Consider the following 19,191-nt stretch of genomic DNA (forward strand, 5'->3'; position numbering starts at 1 on the left):
TTAGGTTCTGAGCTATAAAATATTTACAGATCCTAGTCCTACATTCATCCCCATGTAACGTGACATGAGTTAATTTGTCTAAACTTTACAAATGCTTTTGTGGATGGCCAATTCTTGTTTTACTTGCCAGCTTATTTCCTATCAGTAGACTGGCTAGAAGAAGGAATACGTCTTGGTACTGTTTTGTTCATCTTTCATCACTGACCTGATAATAGGCTTGAATCCCTGCTGACCAAATATGCAGATCCCTGGGTAGAACAGCAGCTGTGTTAGACGACAGAAAATCAAGTCCCCAAATTTTGACTTGACACAGAACTAAAAATTAAAAATTAAAAAAAAAAGCCAAAAAGCCAAAAACCCTCCCTAAAAACAAAAAAACCCACCAGAAAGTCAAGAATAAGAGGAAGAAAAGATTATGTGAAAAAAGCTCACTGTATCACTGTGTTGCCTTTGGGCATTAAAACATTAAAAAAAACAAAAACCAACTCAGACTACTCATTGGCAAAATAGGAATATGTCATTCAAATATTTATTAGGTGTTTATTACATGCCAGTACTGTTGTAGGAATTGAGGTCACTATTGAGAATACAAAGAACCTCTCCTCACCGAACTTCTAGGAGGGGAAGAGAGGTAATAGATAATATGAAGTACAATGCATGTTTTGGTTTGGTTTTCTTCTGATTTTTCTTTTTTCCATGGTTACTGGGGTTTGAACTCAGGGCTTTGCACTTGCAAGGCAGGTACTCTACCACTTGAGCTACATCTCATGTTAATACTCATACAAAGTTCTTAAAATAGCACCTGGCATTCTAATTGCTCAAAGGTGGAAATAACCCAAATGTTCATAAGAAGATGAATGAATGAACAAAACCTGATGTAGCCATACAATGGAATGTTATTCAAGCATAAAGAGGAATGAAACATTGATGTGTTATTAAATGGATGAGCCTTGAAATCATTGTGCTGAAAAGTCAGACACAAAGCACAACGTTATATGATTTCATTCACTGGAAAACATAAAGGCAAATGCATAGGAACTGAAAGCAGTTGCCAGGGACTGTAAGTAGGGGGAGATAGGGAGTGACTGCTTAATGGGTGCAGTTTTCCTTTCAGGCCAGGGTGATGAAATGTTCTGGAACTAGATAGAAGTGATGGTTGTACATTGTGAATGCATTAAATGTCACTAATGGTAAATTGTTATGTATATTTTACCACATGAAAAACATCCCTGGCATATTGATAACCATTCTATAAACCTTTAAACCCAATCAAAAATATTTCTCAAAACATTACATGGGTGATGACTAAAAAAATGTTTTAATCACAGGAATGGTATTCAACCTTTGAGGAACATAAACGTAGTCTGCAAGTGCTAACATGGGGAGATACCCGAGATATATTTATACAAAGAATAAAAGCTGTAGATCAGTATATACTGGATGATTTATGTTAAAATACGTGTGTGCAGGCACACCCATTTCTGTGAGTAGCAAATGACTGGACTGGAAGGATAATATGAGAGAAATGAAAACAGTGACTATCTTTGGGGTGAATGGGATGGGGGTGCAGTCTGTAGGTAGCACTTGGGGTTTTCAGATGGTAAGTCAGTTAGCAATATGGCATGCCAGTCAAAAACCCTAATCTGCCCCAGGTGGTATTATAAAAAATACAGAATCTAGAACATGGGTGATAATTCTGAGAATTGAGAATTAAAAGTTATTGGCACCATATCCCTTATGAGAAATAAAATGATCTGCTTCTCAGTGTAAAAATCCTCCTTCAATGCCAGGGAGTGGTTTCTGCAGATGGCCAAAGGGACATGATGAATTCGGCACAGTACAGAGCCCAACACAGTTGCTCAACAAATACTTGCTCAATGTCCCCAGAGTCCCAAATAACAGAAAAGGCATACAGTGTTAAGCTTTCTTCTTAACCTGTTGAAAGAATGTCTTTAAAAATTAAATTGATACAGGAGCATAAGATAACACTAAGAAAATCCATTAACAAGTCTGAACTCTTAAAAAAAATCTTTTTATTGATCCTTTACCATACAAAATTTATTCAAATTACATCCATTTGAAGTGGTAAGATCACAGCTAGAGAACAGGTCACCCTGTAACAAATCTATTTACAAAATCCATCATAAAAGCTTTTTTTTTTGTTTGTTTTTTTACATTATATTACATTATTTTCTTTTTTAAACTAGCATACAACACAAAGCTAAACTGATTAGTAGTTTGCCTACTCCCAATCTTGGGAGAAATACTTCCTTTTTTTTTTTTTTTTTTTAAAAAACCATGTACCCCGTAGGAAAAGAAATTCCCACACCCTGACAATTGCCACCCGGGACTTACTCTGCAAGGCATCTTCCTTCAAATCCCTCCTCCTCATACACCCAAGTTGTCATGCACACACTGGGTTCTTACTTCCTTTTTCCTGAAAGCTAAAGCTTTAAATACTGTAGTTCTATTTACAGATCTACACAAAGGACAAAAATGAAAACAAGAATCACAACGGAAAACAAAAACAAGGTAACACTCTTAAAAAAATTACAAACCAGCTAGAAAATATTCTGGCAGTGTTTACAAATTAATTAATTGCTATTTTTGTACAAAATTGCTAAATAATGAAAATGTGAGTAAACTACATGTCAACTTAAATAGAACAATTGCTATGCACAACTCTGTACATATAAACACACACCTAACACTGTTTGACAGTTCATGTGTCGCCCTTTATACATGTCATATTCTAAGGCTCACGCAGTCATAATTCGCACACTTGTAACTTTTAGCCATTTCATGTGTGAGCTCTAATAGCAGCAACTCAATGGTACCAGGAAACCTGCATACTTAGTACTTAAAGTAACACAAATACTGTAGTACTAACCCACTTCGTGTGCCAGATACTATGTGAAAAGAAAAATGCCTAACGCAAACAGAACACAGCATGGATATCTAATTAATGTACACCAGTTAAACGCATTAACTGGAAAAAATCTTATGCATGAAGGAACTTTTAAGACTTATTAGTATTCCTTTCATTTCTTAAAACAATAAATATGGTATTATATTACGAAAAGGTTCGAGAAAGTCAACAAAACACACAACAACCTAGCCAGGTGAGCTCAGTCTTTAGACTTTGGAAAAAAATCAGCTCTGTGCAGCTGGCAAAGAGAATTACACAAAGCTGGAAGCAGAGGCAGCTAACCAGATGAGATAAATATGGGAAATGGGGGAAAGCTTGGCATAAATGGTTTCCCATACAGGAAAAAACCCCACAGTGCATTTCCAGTAGGCACTTAACACAAAGCTCCCCCTCCCTCCTCCACCCCAATGCTTCATCTCGGACCACACGGATATTTTGTACCAAGTCCAGTGTGTATGAGGGGAGGAGGCTGGGGATGGAGGCTGAAGAAGAGAGAGGAAGATAGTCTGCACCTTTGTTTTTCTTCCCAAACATACACCATGCATACCCACACACAGAGTTTAAAGTGCTGGTGTCATGTTTCGACCCCACCACCACTTTGCATATTGTGGAAATCTATCTAGAGTAAACTGGCCGGGGTTCTTGTGGTTTATTAAAAATCTTTTTCCTAAGGGATATTTTCAATTTGATGAGCTGAGTGCCAACTATGTGTCTCCCGATGGGCCAGGCACATAGTATTTCAATTCAACTGTTCGTTCGGAGATTTGTTTTTCATGACTCCCTCATTTCCACAGCCCTTAGCAACCAAGGAATGGGTTTGAGGTACTATGCCATATTCCCAGGAGAAGTTGGCCATTGTCACCTGCCAATGGGAATGCCATTCTTGGATGTAACTGGTAGGATTTGCAGCTACAAAAAGCCTCCAACTTGGGACACCATTCCTGAGGAGTAAAGAGGGAGATGCCCTGGCATTCCATTACTTCATGTTCTACCTCCTGACTTCCTATAATCCTACTCACTCCTTCATAATGGAAGGGGAATGGGTTCTGGCCAAGACTCTTCCACCCCCAACAGAGTGGGAGCTCTCTGTTCTTTCTAGCTTAAGGAAGTGCCCCTAATAGAATGCTGTTCACATAATGGGATGTCCTTCTCCCTAGAGGCCTCTCTATCTGAACCCATCCTGAGAAGTGGTCTCCCTGAGTGTGGCTAAGAGCCCTTTCCCCCGGTCACAGGGGCCCGGGAAGCCCAAGGATGGAGGGGTCTGTCCATGCCTAGCTGCTCCTTGGGACTGCTTTGTCATCTGACCTGTTGTCTTTCCCAATGGGCCACCCATGTCAGCGAGCTCCAGAGCTGACTCACTACAAGCTCCCTTTCTGGGAAAGAAAGCAAGATGGAACAATGCTTCTTGCAGAGGCTGGTAGACCTTAGGTCACACAGGTTTAGATGCTCTGATCAGTAGAGGTTCTCTCCCTCTGCTAAAATAATATGAATTTGTAAAAACTGCTTTAAAGTAAACAATTGAAATGGTGATGGGTGCCACAGGAATGCTTAAATGGCAGCTAAAAAAGTAAAGTCTAAAAACAATCCACAAGGAACTCCTAAGTAGGTATTTGCTACAAATCAACTGGAAACTCACAAATACGTTGGGGACAGGGAAGTGGGAGTGGTTTATGGTGACAGGCAAATCCACAACAGCTTCGAGTGGCAGAACTCTACCAATCTGTATCTGCAACAAGTACTTAAAAACAGGTTCTTCATCCGAAAGGCTGTGGAGGTCGTCTCGACTTCCAAGTGGGACACACAGTCCATAGCTTAAATTGAATTATGACAGTAATTTAAATATTCCTAAGAAGAGCTGAAGAAATCCATTTCATACTGTTGCATGACTTCAAGTTTGCATTTGCTGCAGTTCCATTCCATATTAGCAGACCCCAAAGACATGCATTCTGCAGAGAAGGCACGGCTTGAAATGCTATTAAGGAAGATTGCTGTTTTCCAGTGGGCCAGGTGGCCAGACCCCATTCTACAGTCCATCCGTCAGACACAGCAAGCCAATCTGGGAGGGAGGGAGGAAGGGAGGGAGCTGGGGAAGGAAAAGGACAGGTGAAAAACACCTGATTGCACATTTTCTCACTTGCTGACTCATCCAGGAGGTTTTGGAGCCTGGGATAAGGCAGGGCTTTCCCAAGGGAGCCTGCGACTGTGCGTTTAGACAATTTTTTTTTTTAAATTCATTAAAATGTCAGTTTTGTTCTGAAGTTTGTAGTTTACTTCATGATACTCTCTTGGAGGAAGAAGGTAGGAAGGGACAACACTGCATGACAGATGTTCTGGTTCCATGATAAAAAAATATTGGTTTATAAGGAGAGTTCACATGAAGCACAATCAACTACACATAAAGTCTTCCACCAGTGGCAGCTTTTCCAAATCATAAGCGTCAAAGAGATCACTGATGCCTTCTTCCTCCCCCAGGCTCAGCAGGTAGTCCTCTTGGAGCAGGGGAGGCAGTAAGTTCACAAACGGTCCTTCTAGGTTGGAAGGAATTTGGTCCTCAGTCTGCTGCAAAAGGTTGGCGGGGGAGGCCAAAGGAGAAAGGTTTGCCATAGAAATTGAGCAATCACTATGTCCTGAGTTGTTTGAAGCCAAGTCTGAAAGGAAAACGTTGGAGAAACCAAAAGGAAGTTAGGAGAAAATCAAGTTAATTTTTTTTAGAAGAATGGAAATGTTGCTGTCTGTCAGTTAAAGACAATGTGGCAGCTTTATGATATAGACCCCTTTTATGCTAAAAGGCATAAAAGAGTGACTTACTATTTTTCGTCCTAGTTTATAAACTCCTCTTTTAAAATACCTACTGTCAAAAACCAAGAATGCAGGGCCAGGTATTATGGCTCACACCTGTAATCCCAACTATTACAGAGGCAGAGATTGGGAGGATTGCAGTTCAAGGCCAGCCTGATCAAAAACACAAGATCATATCTGAAAATCAGCTAAAGCGAAAAGGGCTGGGTGTGTGTGTGTGACTAAAGTGGCAGAGCACTTGCCTAGCACATGCAAGGCCCAGAGTTCAAACTCTAGTACCACTCCCCCAAGAATGCAAATAACTCCAAAGATGGGATGGCAAGTTCAAAAACTTTTCTCCAATATCTACTTATTTGAAAACAAAACAAAACATACATACTGAAAAGTTGGCTTCCCAACAGAAACCCACTAATTTTAAACTTTTTTTTTAACAGCCAGCTTTATCAAAGATATATATAATAAGACATATCCACTTTGAATTTCTATGGTGAAAATGGATGGCCTTTGTTTTACCATTTCAGGTACTCTATTTTGTGTTTTTTCCCCTCAGTATTAAATCAGACCTATTCACTTAAATCACTCCTATTTTTGCTGCTATATTGGGAGATGATTGGGGGAAAATTAAATATGTATTTTCAAGCTGAAACAACAAAGAGCTTTGCTCTCGTGCTAGAGAGAGAAGTTACACTTATTTTCTGAACATATCCTCTTCCCATCACTTTAGGGAGGAAAATAAGACAAAGATTCTCTTACAAAGGTGTATGGTCAAGTGCAGGTTATGATCCACAGATGCTTCAGAGTCTCTCTCTCTCTCTCTCCACTTCAGCAGGTTTACAAAACACTATGAGGAAATGGTTTTGAGCTGACAATAAAATCCTGAAGGGACTCTGTCAGTGGGTAGAGGAGCCATTTGCCCAAAATTATGATTTTATTTTGTAAACCAGTAAGAAAACCATTTAAAAATGTTACCATAATAACAATTGAATCTGGGTGTGGTGGCTCAAGCCTGTAATCCTAGCTACTAGGGAGGCTGACATAAGGAAGATAAATATTTGATGCCAGTACAGGCAAAAAAGTGTTCATAAGATCTCAATTAAATAGCTAGGTGTGGTGGCATGCACCTGTCACCTCAGCTATGGCAAGAAGCATAAAACAGGAAGATCACAGTCCAGAAAAAGTGAGACCTGACCTCAAAAATAGTCAGAACAAAAAGGGCTGCAGGTGCCTACCTAGTAAGTGCAAAGTCTTGAGTTCAATCTCCACCACCCCTAAAAAAAAGCAAGACAACAACAAAACAAACCAATCGAAGCTTTTGTTTTTGGCCTAGACTTGTGGTTCTCATACAGGATCCTTCTAGTCATCTTCATTTTTAACACAGTTTCCAAAAGACAAAAGCAGACTTTTTACCTTTGGAAGCAGGTTTAGAGATATTCCCATTGTGGTCTTGGTTGGTTGTTTTCATCGGACTGTGTGTTTCAGTCTCTTCTGGACACAGGTAAACCTCAATGGGTCCTTGGGTACTTGCCAAATGTATTTGTAGGCTCTATGAACAGAAGTGAGAGAAGTTCAACTCAAAATTCCTTTTAGAAATGAAAGCTATAGTAAATTTCACCTAAAACTAAAATGTAAGGATAACATTCATTATTCATGTTACCTCCTTCCCCCTAATCTAACTCTATTAGTGACTGTCATTCTCTAGAGCAAGGGTTAGCAAACTACAGTCTGAGGGCCAATCCAGTCCACTAACTTGCTTTGTAAATAAAGCTTTATTAGAACAGTCCAAATAAAGACTGGTAATATGAAAGACATTTACCATCTGGCACTAAAAAAAAGTTTGCTGATTCCTGCCCTAAAGAAAGAGACCTTTTTTTGGGGGGCGGGGTTTGGGATGGGGGGAGTAGGAGGTGTCCTTTCGGAAAAATGTCACTGAGTGAAGCGAACTATGTTTAGATATTATTTTTTTCCCCTGTAAATTATCAAGAGGTCTGTTAAATGTTTCAAATTTGGTATTTCCATGTTATTATTCCTTTATGGTAGGACTTTCTAATGTTGAACTTTAATAATTGACTTCCAAATAGTACTCGTAAGTGCCACCGATACTTAGAATTCTTACTCACCTAGGTCACAGGGATATTATAGTTTACAGTGGGAAGTCTACCTCACCTATAAGGGTGCTTGTGAATTTCATCCTCTTTTTATCTTGCATGCATTTTCTTTTCACTATTCTTCTATATCTTATAGTTACAGAGAACTGTATTATCAAAGAACATCTGAAAGCAATTAAAAAAAAATCGTGCCCTAGTTTCTGAAAATATTCTAGTCTACCAATTATCCCAAGGTCCCATTTAATTTCTTAAAAGCAAACATGTTACAAATGATTGAAAAAATTCTCAAAATGTGGCAAGTTAGGGAAATACTTTAAAACACTTGAATCTTTATTCATGATGGTTATTGCATATAGGCTAACCAACAGAAAATTTCCCAAGTGGTTCAAACTGATCGGAACCATCAGCTAACAAATTATGAAAAAAAAAAAAAAAAGAGAAAATACAAGAAAGACAGGCATCTTTGCTTTGAGCTGAATGCCCTGCTAAGTTACAAGTAACATTTTGGACATTTAATAAACACCAAACTGGTGAACTGTCTAAATTTAGGATTAAGCAAAATGAGTGGGAATGAATGGTTAATTTCTTAGGAAGGGACAGACTTTAACCATGAGTCAATGATTCTTAACTTTAGGCATTCCAGAAAGAGTTCTGCAGATGCATGAAGACACAGTCTCCTTACCTCTATTGAGTCAGGCACTTCAAGTCTTGTTTCTGGAGGGGCTTTCACAACTATAACAGTTTGGTCTTTAAGGCCACTAATTTTTCGAATATCTTGATATGTAACATAAGCTAACGTAAAGAGTGTTAAGGAAATCTTCCATCTAATTGCCTCAGATATAGCCTTCATGAAAATGACAAAAGACACATTGAAAAAAATTTAAATTATTTTATGACTTATGTCTCTCCTCTCAAACTTCAGATACATGCCTCCCTCCCCCATGGATCGTCTTTACTGATTAGTGTTCTAGACAACAAAAGAAACAGACATTATTTTATCTACTTCTAAGTCTATGGCTATTTAAGATAGTAAAATAAACACAGAAAAAGAATATACTATCAGATGGAAATCAAACTCAGGTCAGGGATTTTTGAAACCTGGTATAGGTATTCCATGAAGTCAAATGAAGTATTCTGTCACTCAAATTGAATGATGGCAGAACCCAATTTGTAGAAAAAAAAAAAAAGTAAGCTCCACTAATCATAATTTTCTTTTGCAACTCCAGTTACTTCTGACTGCTAGTGGTAAGTGTTAGCAGCCACCAAGTGAATGAATAAGTAGCAAATGTATTAGCGGAAGAACTCAGAATATTGCTCAGACAAACAGCTTGTTTTCTTAAGTGCACCTGGGCCGGTTGTGATCATATATTGCCTACAGATAAGAGTGTCATCATTTCTGTTAGAAAAATTATCCTTTTGCATCATTAACTCTATCAAAATTTCAGTGTTTATAAGAAAGAAAGTGGCTCTCAGGTGCTCTGCAACCTGGATGAACTTGAGAAACACTGATTTAGGAAAACAGAATAAAATAACATTTCACTATTTTTGGTAGTTATGTCTGAGTCTGAATAATTCTTTTAGGTGTCCTGGAAGCCAAGTCTAACAGGATATCATGAAAGAATATGATACTTCTATAACAAAACTACTCATGTAAGGTTACCTACAGAGAAAACTTATTTGGGACTAAAGGAGACTAGGTTTCTGGCTTTCTTGTATAAGGAACATGGAAATGATGTAACCGAAAGTAATGGCTTCCTGTTAGACACTGAAGGAAACCATGAATCTACTTCCTTGAAAAATAGCACATCCACACAAAATCTGCATACACAGATAGGGGCATCTATCATAGACTGTGTTCTCTAAATATCAACAGTTGAGATAATAGTTAAGTTCAGCATTGAGCTTGGAAGATTCTGGGTTTTAGGTTACCACTTATCCCACCAAAAAAGCCAGTTGGTGCCTTTACAGAAGACTGGACAGTTCTGATTTTTACTGAAAACACTGGGGAAAACTGATAACCAGATACTTACCCTACAGCCCACTGTCAAAAAGCTATGTGACAAGAACATATTAAAATAAAAACTCATCTACAATTACTCAACATACTGCGGGAAGGAAAATTTCAACACATTTGTGAACAAGCTGTACCAAATTAGGAACTGAATGGCGAATTGGAATAAATTGTGCAAACATTTTTTTAATCTTATAAACTTAAAAGTGCTTCCTTTGTGGCTCCCTCCCAAATCTGTTTCTTTGACTGGGGCTTGAACTCAGGGTCTCACACTTGCTAGGCAGGCACTCTACCACTTGAACTGCTCTACCAGCCCCCAAATCTCTTTCTTGGTTAAAAGTCCCCAGCAAGGAAGCTTTCATTTTCTCCAACAAAGGCCCCAGAGAAAGCTAATGTAAGTGACAATGTTGTAAGCCACATATTCCGGAAAACTACCAATCACGCGTAACTACACAGCTCCTTCACAATAAGGCTCCCAACTCAACAATGAATGAAACAGCCCTACTATTGGTTTCTTCTTTTGCAAAACCTCTCCGGCCACCTCTAAGGGTTTATCATCACACTTCTCACTAAGGATGACAAGGTCAACAGGAAATGAATAGTTGTAGGTTTGAAAAACTGCCTGAATCTGAAAAAAAGTGTCCCTATACTCTGTAAGAGAGGGCCTGTTAGAAATGAGACCCCAGAAGAAGGTGGGCAGTATGCAAGCAATCTTCCTTTCTTTTCTCTCTCTTTCTTTTTCTTTTTTTTTTGGTGGTACTGGGGTTTGAACTCAGGGCTTTGTGCTTATGAGGTAGGTGCTCTACCACTTGAGCCGCACCTCTAGTTCTTGGAGATAGGGTTTTTCTTTTTGCACAGGATGGCCTGGACCATCATCCCACCATTGCTAGGAAGACAGGTGCATACCAGCACACCCAGAATTTTTCTGGTGAGATGGAGTCTCATGAACTTTTTTTTGCAGGGATGGCTTGGAGGCTCAGTTCTCTTTATCTCAGCCTCAGTCTCCCATGTAGCTTGGAATGACAGGTGCGTGCTACCAAGCCAAATTGCATTTTGTTTGCTAACAAAGGTAAATGTGCCATCACTAGCGGTTGGGAGGAAAAGTCAGAGATGGTATAACTTCAACCGTTATTGTTGCTTTGTCTTTTACTAATACCTGACAACATTGGCAAATCTTGTTCACAAACTAAAGCAGTCTCTTTGTCTGCAGTGAGATGAGGAAGAGCAAGTTTCTCTGTGATGGTCAATAGAGTATCAGAAAGTTGAAAATAAGAATGGATGTTTCATATTTTCATTCCTGAGGATGAATGTTTGAAGAGGAAAAGTTGTTGAGATGTTTCAAAAATCAGTTTTTGGTATAGGCAATCAGCATAACGCTGAGTGAGGACATAATTCCACTCCACCCCTGCCCTTTTTTTGAGACAGGGTCTCACTCTGTTGCGCAGACTGGTCTCATACTGGCAATCCTCCTGCCTCTGCTTTCTGAGTGCTGGGATTATAGCTGCACCACCACACCCAGTCTAGAGTGTAATTCTTTATTTTCTTTCAAACCCTTCAATTGTAACCCAATGGTATAGATTCAACAAATTTTGATTGCTACAATGCTGATGAGAAGAAAATAGAATGTGAGAACCCCAACAGTGACAGCTAACTCCCACTAAAAATCTGGGAAGCCAAAGATGAATGTGCTGAGTGTTGTCATTAACATTAATACTAACACCTTACATCTTTTAATAGTGTGGTCTTACGATATCAATTAATCCATATGTTCCAACTGCACATGAGTAAAATGCTTTAAAAAAAAATGTTGCCACCTGGCTATCAAAATAGATAATGGTAAGATACAGTGTGTTAATTATCTTACCATGAAGGAAAACTGACTTTTAGGGCACAGGTAAGTGGGTTTACACCTCTCCCAACCCACCACCCTCATTGCATGAAACCAGAATAAAATCTACCTCATGCATAAGTCAGACTGTCAGCTCTGGAAACATTCTAGAAGGCACTAACCCCCAATGAACCAGTGTCATAAAGGATATCTTTGATTCTCTGAATCCTCGGTTAACAGTTTGAGGTCCAGGGTGCAGCTTTGGATCAGTTCATCTAACTTCTTCTCTTCCTGACTAAGCTCAGTCACTTCTTTTGACAGGCCTTGACACTGGGCCAGCATGCCCCCATCCTCAGACAGACTGCAGCCCCTGGAAACCAAACACAGATTCTTCATGACTGCTCGAAAGTGTCAGGGAGGCAGAATTGGTCCCTTGGGTAAATGTCCCCTCGTGACATGGGATGTCACACTGCTCGTTAGCCAAGTGTTAAAATTAAATTAGAACTATATATATATATATATATATATATATATATATATTCTTCTTCTTTTTTTTTTTAAATAAATACAGTCCTGTACTTTTCATTACATAGACATCAGGTGAAAAAGCACAGTTATTTTCAGGGTTCTTTCCACTAAAGCGGGACTCTTTCTTTGGAAGGCTCAAATTCGGAAGGCAGGTTCCTGGCTTCCCACCAGAAAGAGAGTAAAAGAGCAGAAAGACAGAAAAGTTGGAATGGCTCCAAATGAAAACAAAGAAACAGGTACTAGCTTCTTCCCTAATGTCTATTAGGGAAGTCAAAATTAAATTTGATCATAGAACGAGGCTAAAAGCTTATATTCTTAGTTGAAAATGAAACCGTAAGAACAGGAGGTAAAGGATACAGATGTATTAGGTACATGAAAGAACCCTAAAGACCAGGCCTCAGTAAGTTTCTCTAACACCGGTCAAAATGGGTTACTGAACTGTCCAATATTCCAAAAAGCACAAGAAAGTCCATTCTTCTTATGTTTGAACTATATTTTTTCAAAGCCACCCATACAACAGAGATTTATTCCTTCTAATCTGCTTTAATAGTTCAATGCTATACTTACACATCAATGGCTGATATAAAATACATAACTCTGTCCATGATTCACAAATGGCATTAGAATGTTTAGTCAGATTTGTGGGTACACTGGTACCAAGTGTTATCACCCCTGATCTACAGAAGAAACCCAGGCATTTAAGACTTTTCTTAATTTACACAGAAAAGTGAGTCAATCTGCTAGAACCAGGGCTAGAGATACTTCATGATTGTGCAACTGTACGTAGCTACACAGAGGACCACAAGTCACACAGTTCATTTAAACAGAAAGTCTCTGTGTTAGAAGACTTTGAACTTCCACCTAAGAAGTGGAGGAGGGAAGAAGAGAATGAAGAGACAGGAAAAAAGCAATGCTATGAGTGTGCAGTTCCTACTGGAAGAGACTGAGGCAGCCAGAAAGGATCTCCTGGGAGCCAGGACTCACATCCACTGGACGTTGTTCTTAGACTTTTTCTTGATGAGGTGGATGCCTTCCAGCACATTGGTGATATCGTAAATCCTTCTCTTCTGCACTTTCAGCACCTCTGCCGCCTTGTTCAAATCCAAGACCCCATCGGGGGACTGGCTCAGTAGCTGAATGAACTTCTTGGTGAGTAGGCCGAGTGACGTGTCATACCGTGTTTTTTCTGAGGGAGATTTTGGAGCTTAAAGAAAAACAAAAACCGAACGGGTGGGGGATAGGGGGAAGGTAAAGAAATGAAGGGTTTCTTTGCAGTTAAGCAAGCCCTCTTTCCCACTGCAGCCCAAGGATTAGCATCTGAAGCCAAGCTGTTGTTTGGCTGAGTTTCAGAAAGGTATTGATTAGAAAAGGAAGGTGCAATAAAAATTTGTGCTTCATTATCGCATTTCCCAGTACCACTTCCTCTTACCCCACTCCTTGGTCTAATGGTAAATGCTCAAAAATATCTGGTGATGAAATCATGCAATGTACCTGTGAACTTCTGTGATTCCAGCCTATCTCTCTCTCTCTCTACTCTTCCGTAAGATAATTTGTTAAATCTCTGAAGACAGTCTTTTTACCACGGAATTTGTTGTCATCTCAAAACAATTAATGCAAGGAAAAAAAAAAAAAACCCGCTGAATGAACGAAAAGGAACTGTAGCCTCAGGTTCTGGTGTATATATCACTTGTCCCCTGATTTTTCAAATAATATTTCATTTTGATGAAGAATATTTAGAAAAGTCTTTCAGCTAAAGTTCCCCATCTCTCTTAAATGAAATGTTATTATTTAATATTGCATTGATTCTTCTATAGGTGCTCAGGTTGAGCCTCTGATTTAGCACGACACACACTTTGTGGATTGGCTAATGCATAAACTAGTCTAGTTTTAGTCTTTGCATTAAAGGCTAGTACATAAAAGAACTGTATGACTATTTCTAACCTCTGTCGCCCAGATGAAATAATGATTGTTTTCAATTGGGGTGGAAACTAGTTACATTTTATTGGGAGCAATCAATTCTTATGCTATCATCTGCTGAGCTGGAGATTGAGGTCAGTACAGACATTACCGACTCCTGCTTAGTCTAGTCTCCACCCAGTTAGGCTCAAATTCTGAAGCAATGTCCATTTGGGAAGTTAAAATTCAATTTGATTATAGAACGAGGCCAAAAGCTTACATTGCAAGTTAAAGAAGTCTTCCCATAAGTCAGTACTGAGATACTAGAGTGACTATAGCCTTTTGTTAGGTATCTACAGACATTGGGTTTAGTCTTCAGATAGGCACAGAAAGAAATGAAAAAGAACAAAACATGCCAAAATTATTCACACCCTGGCATCCTTCCAGCCACAAGCTTTGCAAGCTGGGAATCCCACACCAAGGAGAATAAGGAGACAGATGAAAGAATCCTTACTTTTTGGACTATCTGGACTTCGCAGTGCAGCTCTTCCTTTGCCCTTGGGGGTTTTCAAACCATCTGAGAGGTACTGGTGGCCGCTTTCACCCAGCTCCAGCCTTCGCTTTGCCTGGAATAAGGACATGTGACCGCTCATCACTGGTCATACGGATAACAAGAAGGGAGGCTGTTTGTACTCAGCCCTGGCAAACGCTGCAGAGTCCTGCCAGCTCTCACCCGTCTACTCCAACCCACACCACAGCCTGTCACTCCCTGGAGCCAGAAGTCTAGCTCAGGGGACCAGGCTGTCATGAAAACACTCTTCACCTGTAGAGATCACTCATTTACATTCAGACAAACCCAGTGCCGCTTTACGGTTAGGTCCAGGGACCGTTTTGTTCATTTATTCATTGATTCAATATATGTGCCGGGCATGGGGCAGAATGCTAAGAATATCTCATGTACTATGGAACATAAATTCACATTTCCCATCCATCACCTATTGTGACTTGGGCCGGACCCACTTCTTTGTGCTCCCCACTGTTTATTTGTGTCATAACACTTACTAGTGTTATTGTAGGAGTTACTTTACTTATCTGCTTCTCATTTCCTTTAAGGCAGAGACTATTTCCCATTTATCTTTGCATACCCACTGCTTGGCACGGAGTGTGGGCTTCTGTAGGTACTTAATCACTAAATATTCAAAGGATGATTGAACAGTAACGCAAGTAGCTACAGACTACAATTGGTCCTTCATCAGAAAAACAAATGTTTCAAGTATGCAATGGTGGGTATCAACCTCTATTACTTTCTCTAGTTTGTTATTAAACCTGGCAAATGAGAAGCCACCACTTAAGTTATTAATTTCATTAAAAATCTGTGTAATGCTTTCTACATACTGGGAACTGTACTTAGGGAACAGAAAGCAAGAGAAATTTCTTCCTAGGCTCAGACGAGTCCAAACAGAAGACAGAAGGGTAAATAAGTAATTACTAAATGTATGACAGGTGTTTAGAAATAAGTGGCTCCAACTGGACACCCAGCACAGCAATCTGCACAAAGGCTCACTTGGGGGCAGATTCTTGTAATGAGATCTGCAATTTCGGATTAACTGCCAGTGATGTAGAAACACAAATAATCACCTATCAGAAGACGATGGATGCCTAGTTTCTCTAGGAAAAGTTCCCAGATAAACCTGATCTGTTATAAGTCACCAGCCAATACCTCATCTGAGTTGGTATGTGTTACAAGTGTGAAATACACATATAGTATAAAAGAAAAGGATAAAATAGCCTCAGTTTTGATATTAATTACATGTGAAATTTTGGCTTTATAAGATATTAAGTAAGCACAATACTATTAAGATGGTTATTTTGGCCAGGTGCCGTGGCTCAAGCCTGTATCCTAGATCCTTGGGAGGTGGAGATTGGGAGGACTCAGGTTCAAGGTCAGCTCAGGCAAAAGAGTTTATGAGACCCCATCTCAACCACTGGCTAGGTGTGGTGTTAGACTCCTGACATTCCAACTACTCAGGACATAAAGCAAGAACCTATCTCAAAAATAGCATGCTGGGGGCATGGCTTAAGTGGTAGAATTCCTGCATAGTAAGTGCAAAGCCTTGAGTTCAAACCCCAGTACTGCTAAAAAAGAGAGCGCGAAAGAGGTTATTTCACTTATTTCTTATTTTTTAAGCCATGTGGTCTGCATTTGTGGCAAACAGCATCTTTCTATTGTACAACATTCCTTTAGTGGCCCAGGAAGGACAATTTGGCAATTTCCTTTCTTGACTTCATTATCTCCTCCCAGCCATACTGTTATGTCCTTGTGTGGGCTGTTGGTTTGGTTAGCTTGGCAAATGTTCCCTTTTTTTCTTTGGGGGAGCCATCCCCACACTCTCAAAGTGCTTTTGTACACACTGGTGACCCAGGTCTGGCTAATCAGTGTTTCATGCTACCCTTCCTCAACAGTGAATGGGTTGGGTGGCACATGATAAAAGCCACGTGACAAGGAACAACCTTAAGAATTTTCCTAAAAGAATTGGCAAGAGGAGGGCTGGTAAGCTGGTAGCCTGAAGCTACCTGAGAAGTAAGCCTCCTTGGAGGACAGCAGAGTGGGGGGATGGAGGGAAAGGAGTCCAAACCCATGATTCAAACCTCTGGCCTGTCTCATGTGCCAGGAGCAACAGGTGGTCTTCCTGTGACTTTTCAGTTGCTTTAGCCAATAAAATTTCTTTTTGCTTAAGGAACTTTGGGCTGGGAAGCTGGAAGTGTGCTGCTGTAAACGACGCTGGCTCCGGACAGGCTGGAGTGTAATGGGGAGTTGGCAGAACACTGTAGAATGGCAGAGTGCATGGGTCACTACTTATGGCCATCAGGAAGATATTACAGATAGGGACAAACTTCATTAGAGGCTGGAGAAGCTTTGCTATGCAAACTTTTCTCTGTGGGAAGCAATCCAAGAAGATATAGGGCTGTTTGCTCTGCCCAAGGTAAAGTCAATGGAAGGAAGGCAAAATTGGAAGAGTTTGGGGCCCAGGAATTCTATACTTTCCTCGAATCATGTCAAGAACCTTCTCTGGCTAGCAGTCTAGGGACACGTTAGTTTTGCCTTGCCATTCCAGGCTATTATTTCAAATTGCTTTGAGGCAAAGGAATAAGGAAACATGAAGCTGTGTGCTTGGGAAATTTCCAGGTCTGTTGCTGAGAGGCTGAGATCAAACTTCAAGGACCTTGACTAGTCTACATGTGTGACTTTGGTTACTAAGCACCCAACTAAGTTGACCAAATCTAAATGCCAGATAGACAGTTACTAAATTTTAAACACATTTCTATTGCCAGAGAATCACTAAGTTTAGAAAGCAAAGGCCTGTGGTGACTCAGCCTTCAAGGGAATCAATCCCTAGGCCCATAAATCCACACTAGAAATAAATGAAGTGTGAAAGAAGGGCAGCCCTAAAAATCCTTCCCAGAGGGTGGAGTTGGGAGGCCATACAGCTCCATAAACCAGTCCCATATCCATCAAGTCGGCAAGTGCCCGCCATCCCTGCTGAGGACATGATATGCAATGTCATCACTTTATGGCAATTCTCCCTTCCCAAATGGATGTTTCTGTTGGGTTTTTTTCTTTCCTCTGCCACTTTGTCAATGGGGAGGGCTGAGCTGGACTTGAGATGACCACATATTACTTGTAGGTCCCAGATCTGAACATAGGTGCAGTAACTGGACTCTTTTGAGTAAAGGCTAAGAATTCTGATATATGACCAGACAATAGCATGATTTTAATGCTGAACTTTGCAAATTCAGGCACACATGCTTGGTAAAACAAAAACCAGATGGCAGGATTTAAATACTGCAGGTGATCTCTGCCTAGGTCTTCCTGCCCTGGGCTGACCACCAAGGCAGATGAAAATCTCTTCCCTCTGTTGTCTCAGTTTTTGTTTTCTCTTTCTGTGAGTATCTTGCTGAATGGTGAATAGGATATTGTGAAATATATATTTGGTTTTCATTCAGTTTCCTGGCACACAGCTCTGAAAATCCTCGGACTCCCCAAAACAGTGTCTTTTTGCTGTTAGTACACTGATGGCTGGTCACAGGAAAGATCAAGCCATGACTAGATGGTTGGAACTTTTAAACCCACTCGAGTCTCTAGGGAGGGGAAAGAGGCTGATATTTGAGGTGATAAAAAATGGTCAATAATTTAATAAACCATGTCAATAAAAAGAAGTTTTGTAGCTTTTCTATGAAAACTACAAAAGACTGGGTTCAGGAACTTCAGAATAGGTGAACATGTGGGGGTTCCTATAGAGTGGTGCTCCTGGACAGGCCATGGAAACTCCACCTTTCCTTCCCCTGTATCTCACCCTATGCATCTTCTCATATTTCCTTCTTAATATCCTTTATAATGAATTAGTAACAATAAGTAAAATGTTTTCCTGAGATCTGTGAGCCATATAAGCAAATTACTTATACCCCAGGAAGGGATCATGGGACCTCAATTTATAGCTGGTCAATCAGAAACACAGGTGAAACAACCTGGGGCTTGTGATAGGCATGGGAGATAGTGGTGGTGGGGCAGCTTTGTAGGTCTGAGCCCTCAACCTGTGGGATCTGACAGCATCTTCACATAGATAGTATTAGAATGGAATTGAACTGGAGGACACTCAGCCGTTGTTCCCTGCAGAACTGATTGTTTGCTGGATGTGTTGGACACCTGCTCCCCCCCAATTTGGTCACAGAAGTCTTCTGAGTTCATTGTTGAATGAGAGTTTAGGAGAAACTGAGTTTTTCCCCTTCTATACTTTTTTCTTTGGAGTACTAGGATTCGAACTCAGGGCTTGCATTTGCTAGGCAGGTACTCTACTGCTTGAGCAATGCCCCCAATCCTTTTTGCTCTAGTTATTTTTGAGACAGGGTCCCATTTTTTTGTTCAGGTGGGCATGGATCATGCATGATCCTTTTTCATGATGTGTATTGTCACTGGTATGACAGACACACACCACCATGCTAAGCTTTTTTGCAAATGTGGTCTTGCAAACTTTTTTTGCCCAGGGTGGCCTGGAAACATGATCCTCCTGACCTCAGCCTTCCAAGTAGCTATGAC

At 40.1% G+C, this 19,191-nt stretch overlaps 1 protein-coding gene across 4 annotated transcripts in view; it reads right to left on the bottom strand.

Moving 5' to 3' along the window:
• Nucleotides 1-2,013: 2,013 nt before the first annotated feature.
• E2f3 (E2F transcription factor 3) overlaps nucleotides 2,014-19,191 on the bottom strand; it is a 72,500-nt gene continuing 55,322 nt past the window's right edge. For 2 of the 4 annotated variants that reach the window (XM_020180870.2, XM_020180871.2), the window contains exons 2-7: nucleotides 14,611-14,722; nucleotides 13,185-13,386; nucleotides 11,884-12,042; nucleotides 8,516-8,630; nucleotides 7,136-7,271; nucleotides 2,014-5,577 (exon numbers count right to left, since the gene is read on the bottom strand). In XM_020180870.2, the coding sequence (XP_020036459.2) occupies nucleotides 5,315-5,577; nucleotides 7,136-7,271; nucleotides 8,516-8,630; nucleotides 11,884-12,042; nucleotides 13,185-13,386; nucleotides 14,611-14,722 (987 nt within the window). In that variant the 3' untranslated portion in view covers nucleotides 2,014-5,314. Of the gene's footprint in view, nucleotides 5,578-7,135; nucleotides 7,272-8,515; nucleotides 8,631-11,883; nucleotides 12,043-13,184; nucleotides 13,405-14,610; nucleotides 14,723-19,191 lie in introns of all 4 variants that reach the window. The other 2 variants (XM_020180869.2, XM_074082800.1) reach the window with 1 other exon arrangement.

This window comes from Castor canadensis, chromosome 8 (assembly GCF_047511655.1).
Source record: "Castor canadensis chromosome 8, mCasCan1.hap1v2, whole genome shotgun sequence".
Taxonomy (NCBI): domain Eukaryota; kingdom Metazoa; phylum Chordata; class Mammalia; order Rodentia; family Castoridae; genus Castor; species Castor canadensis.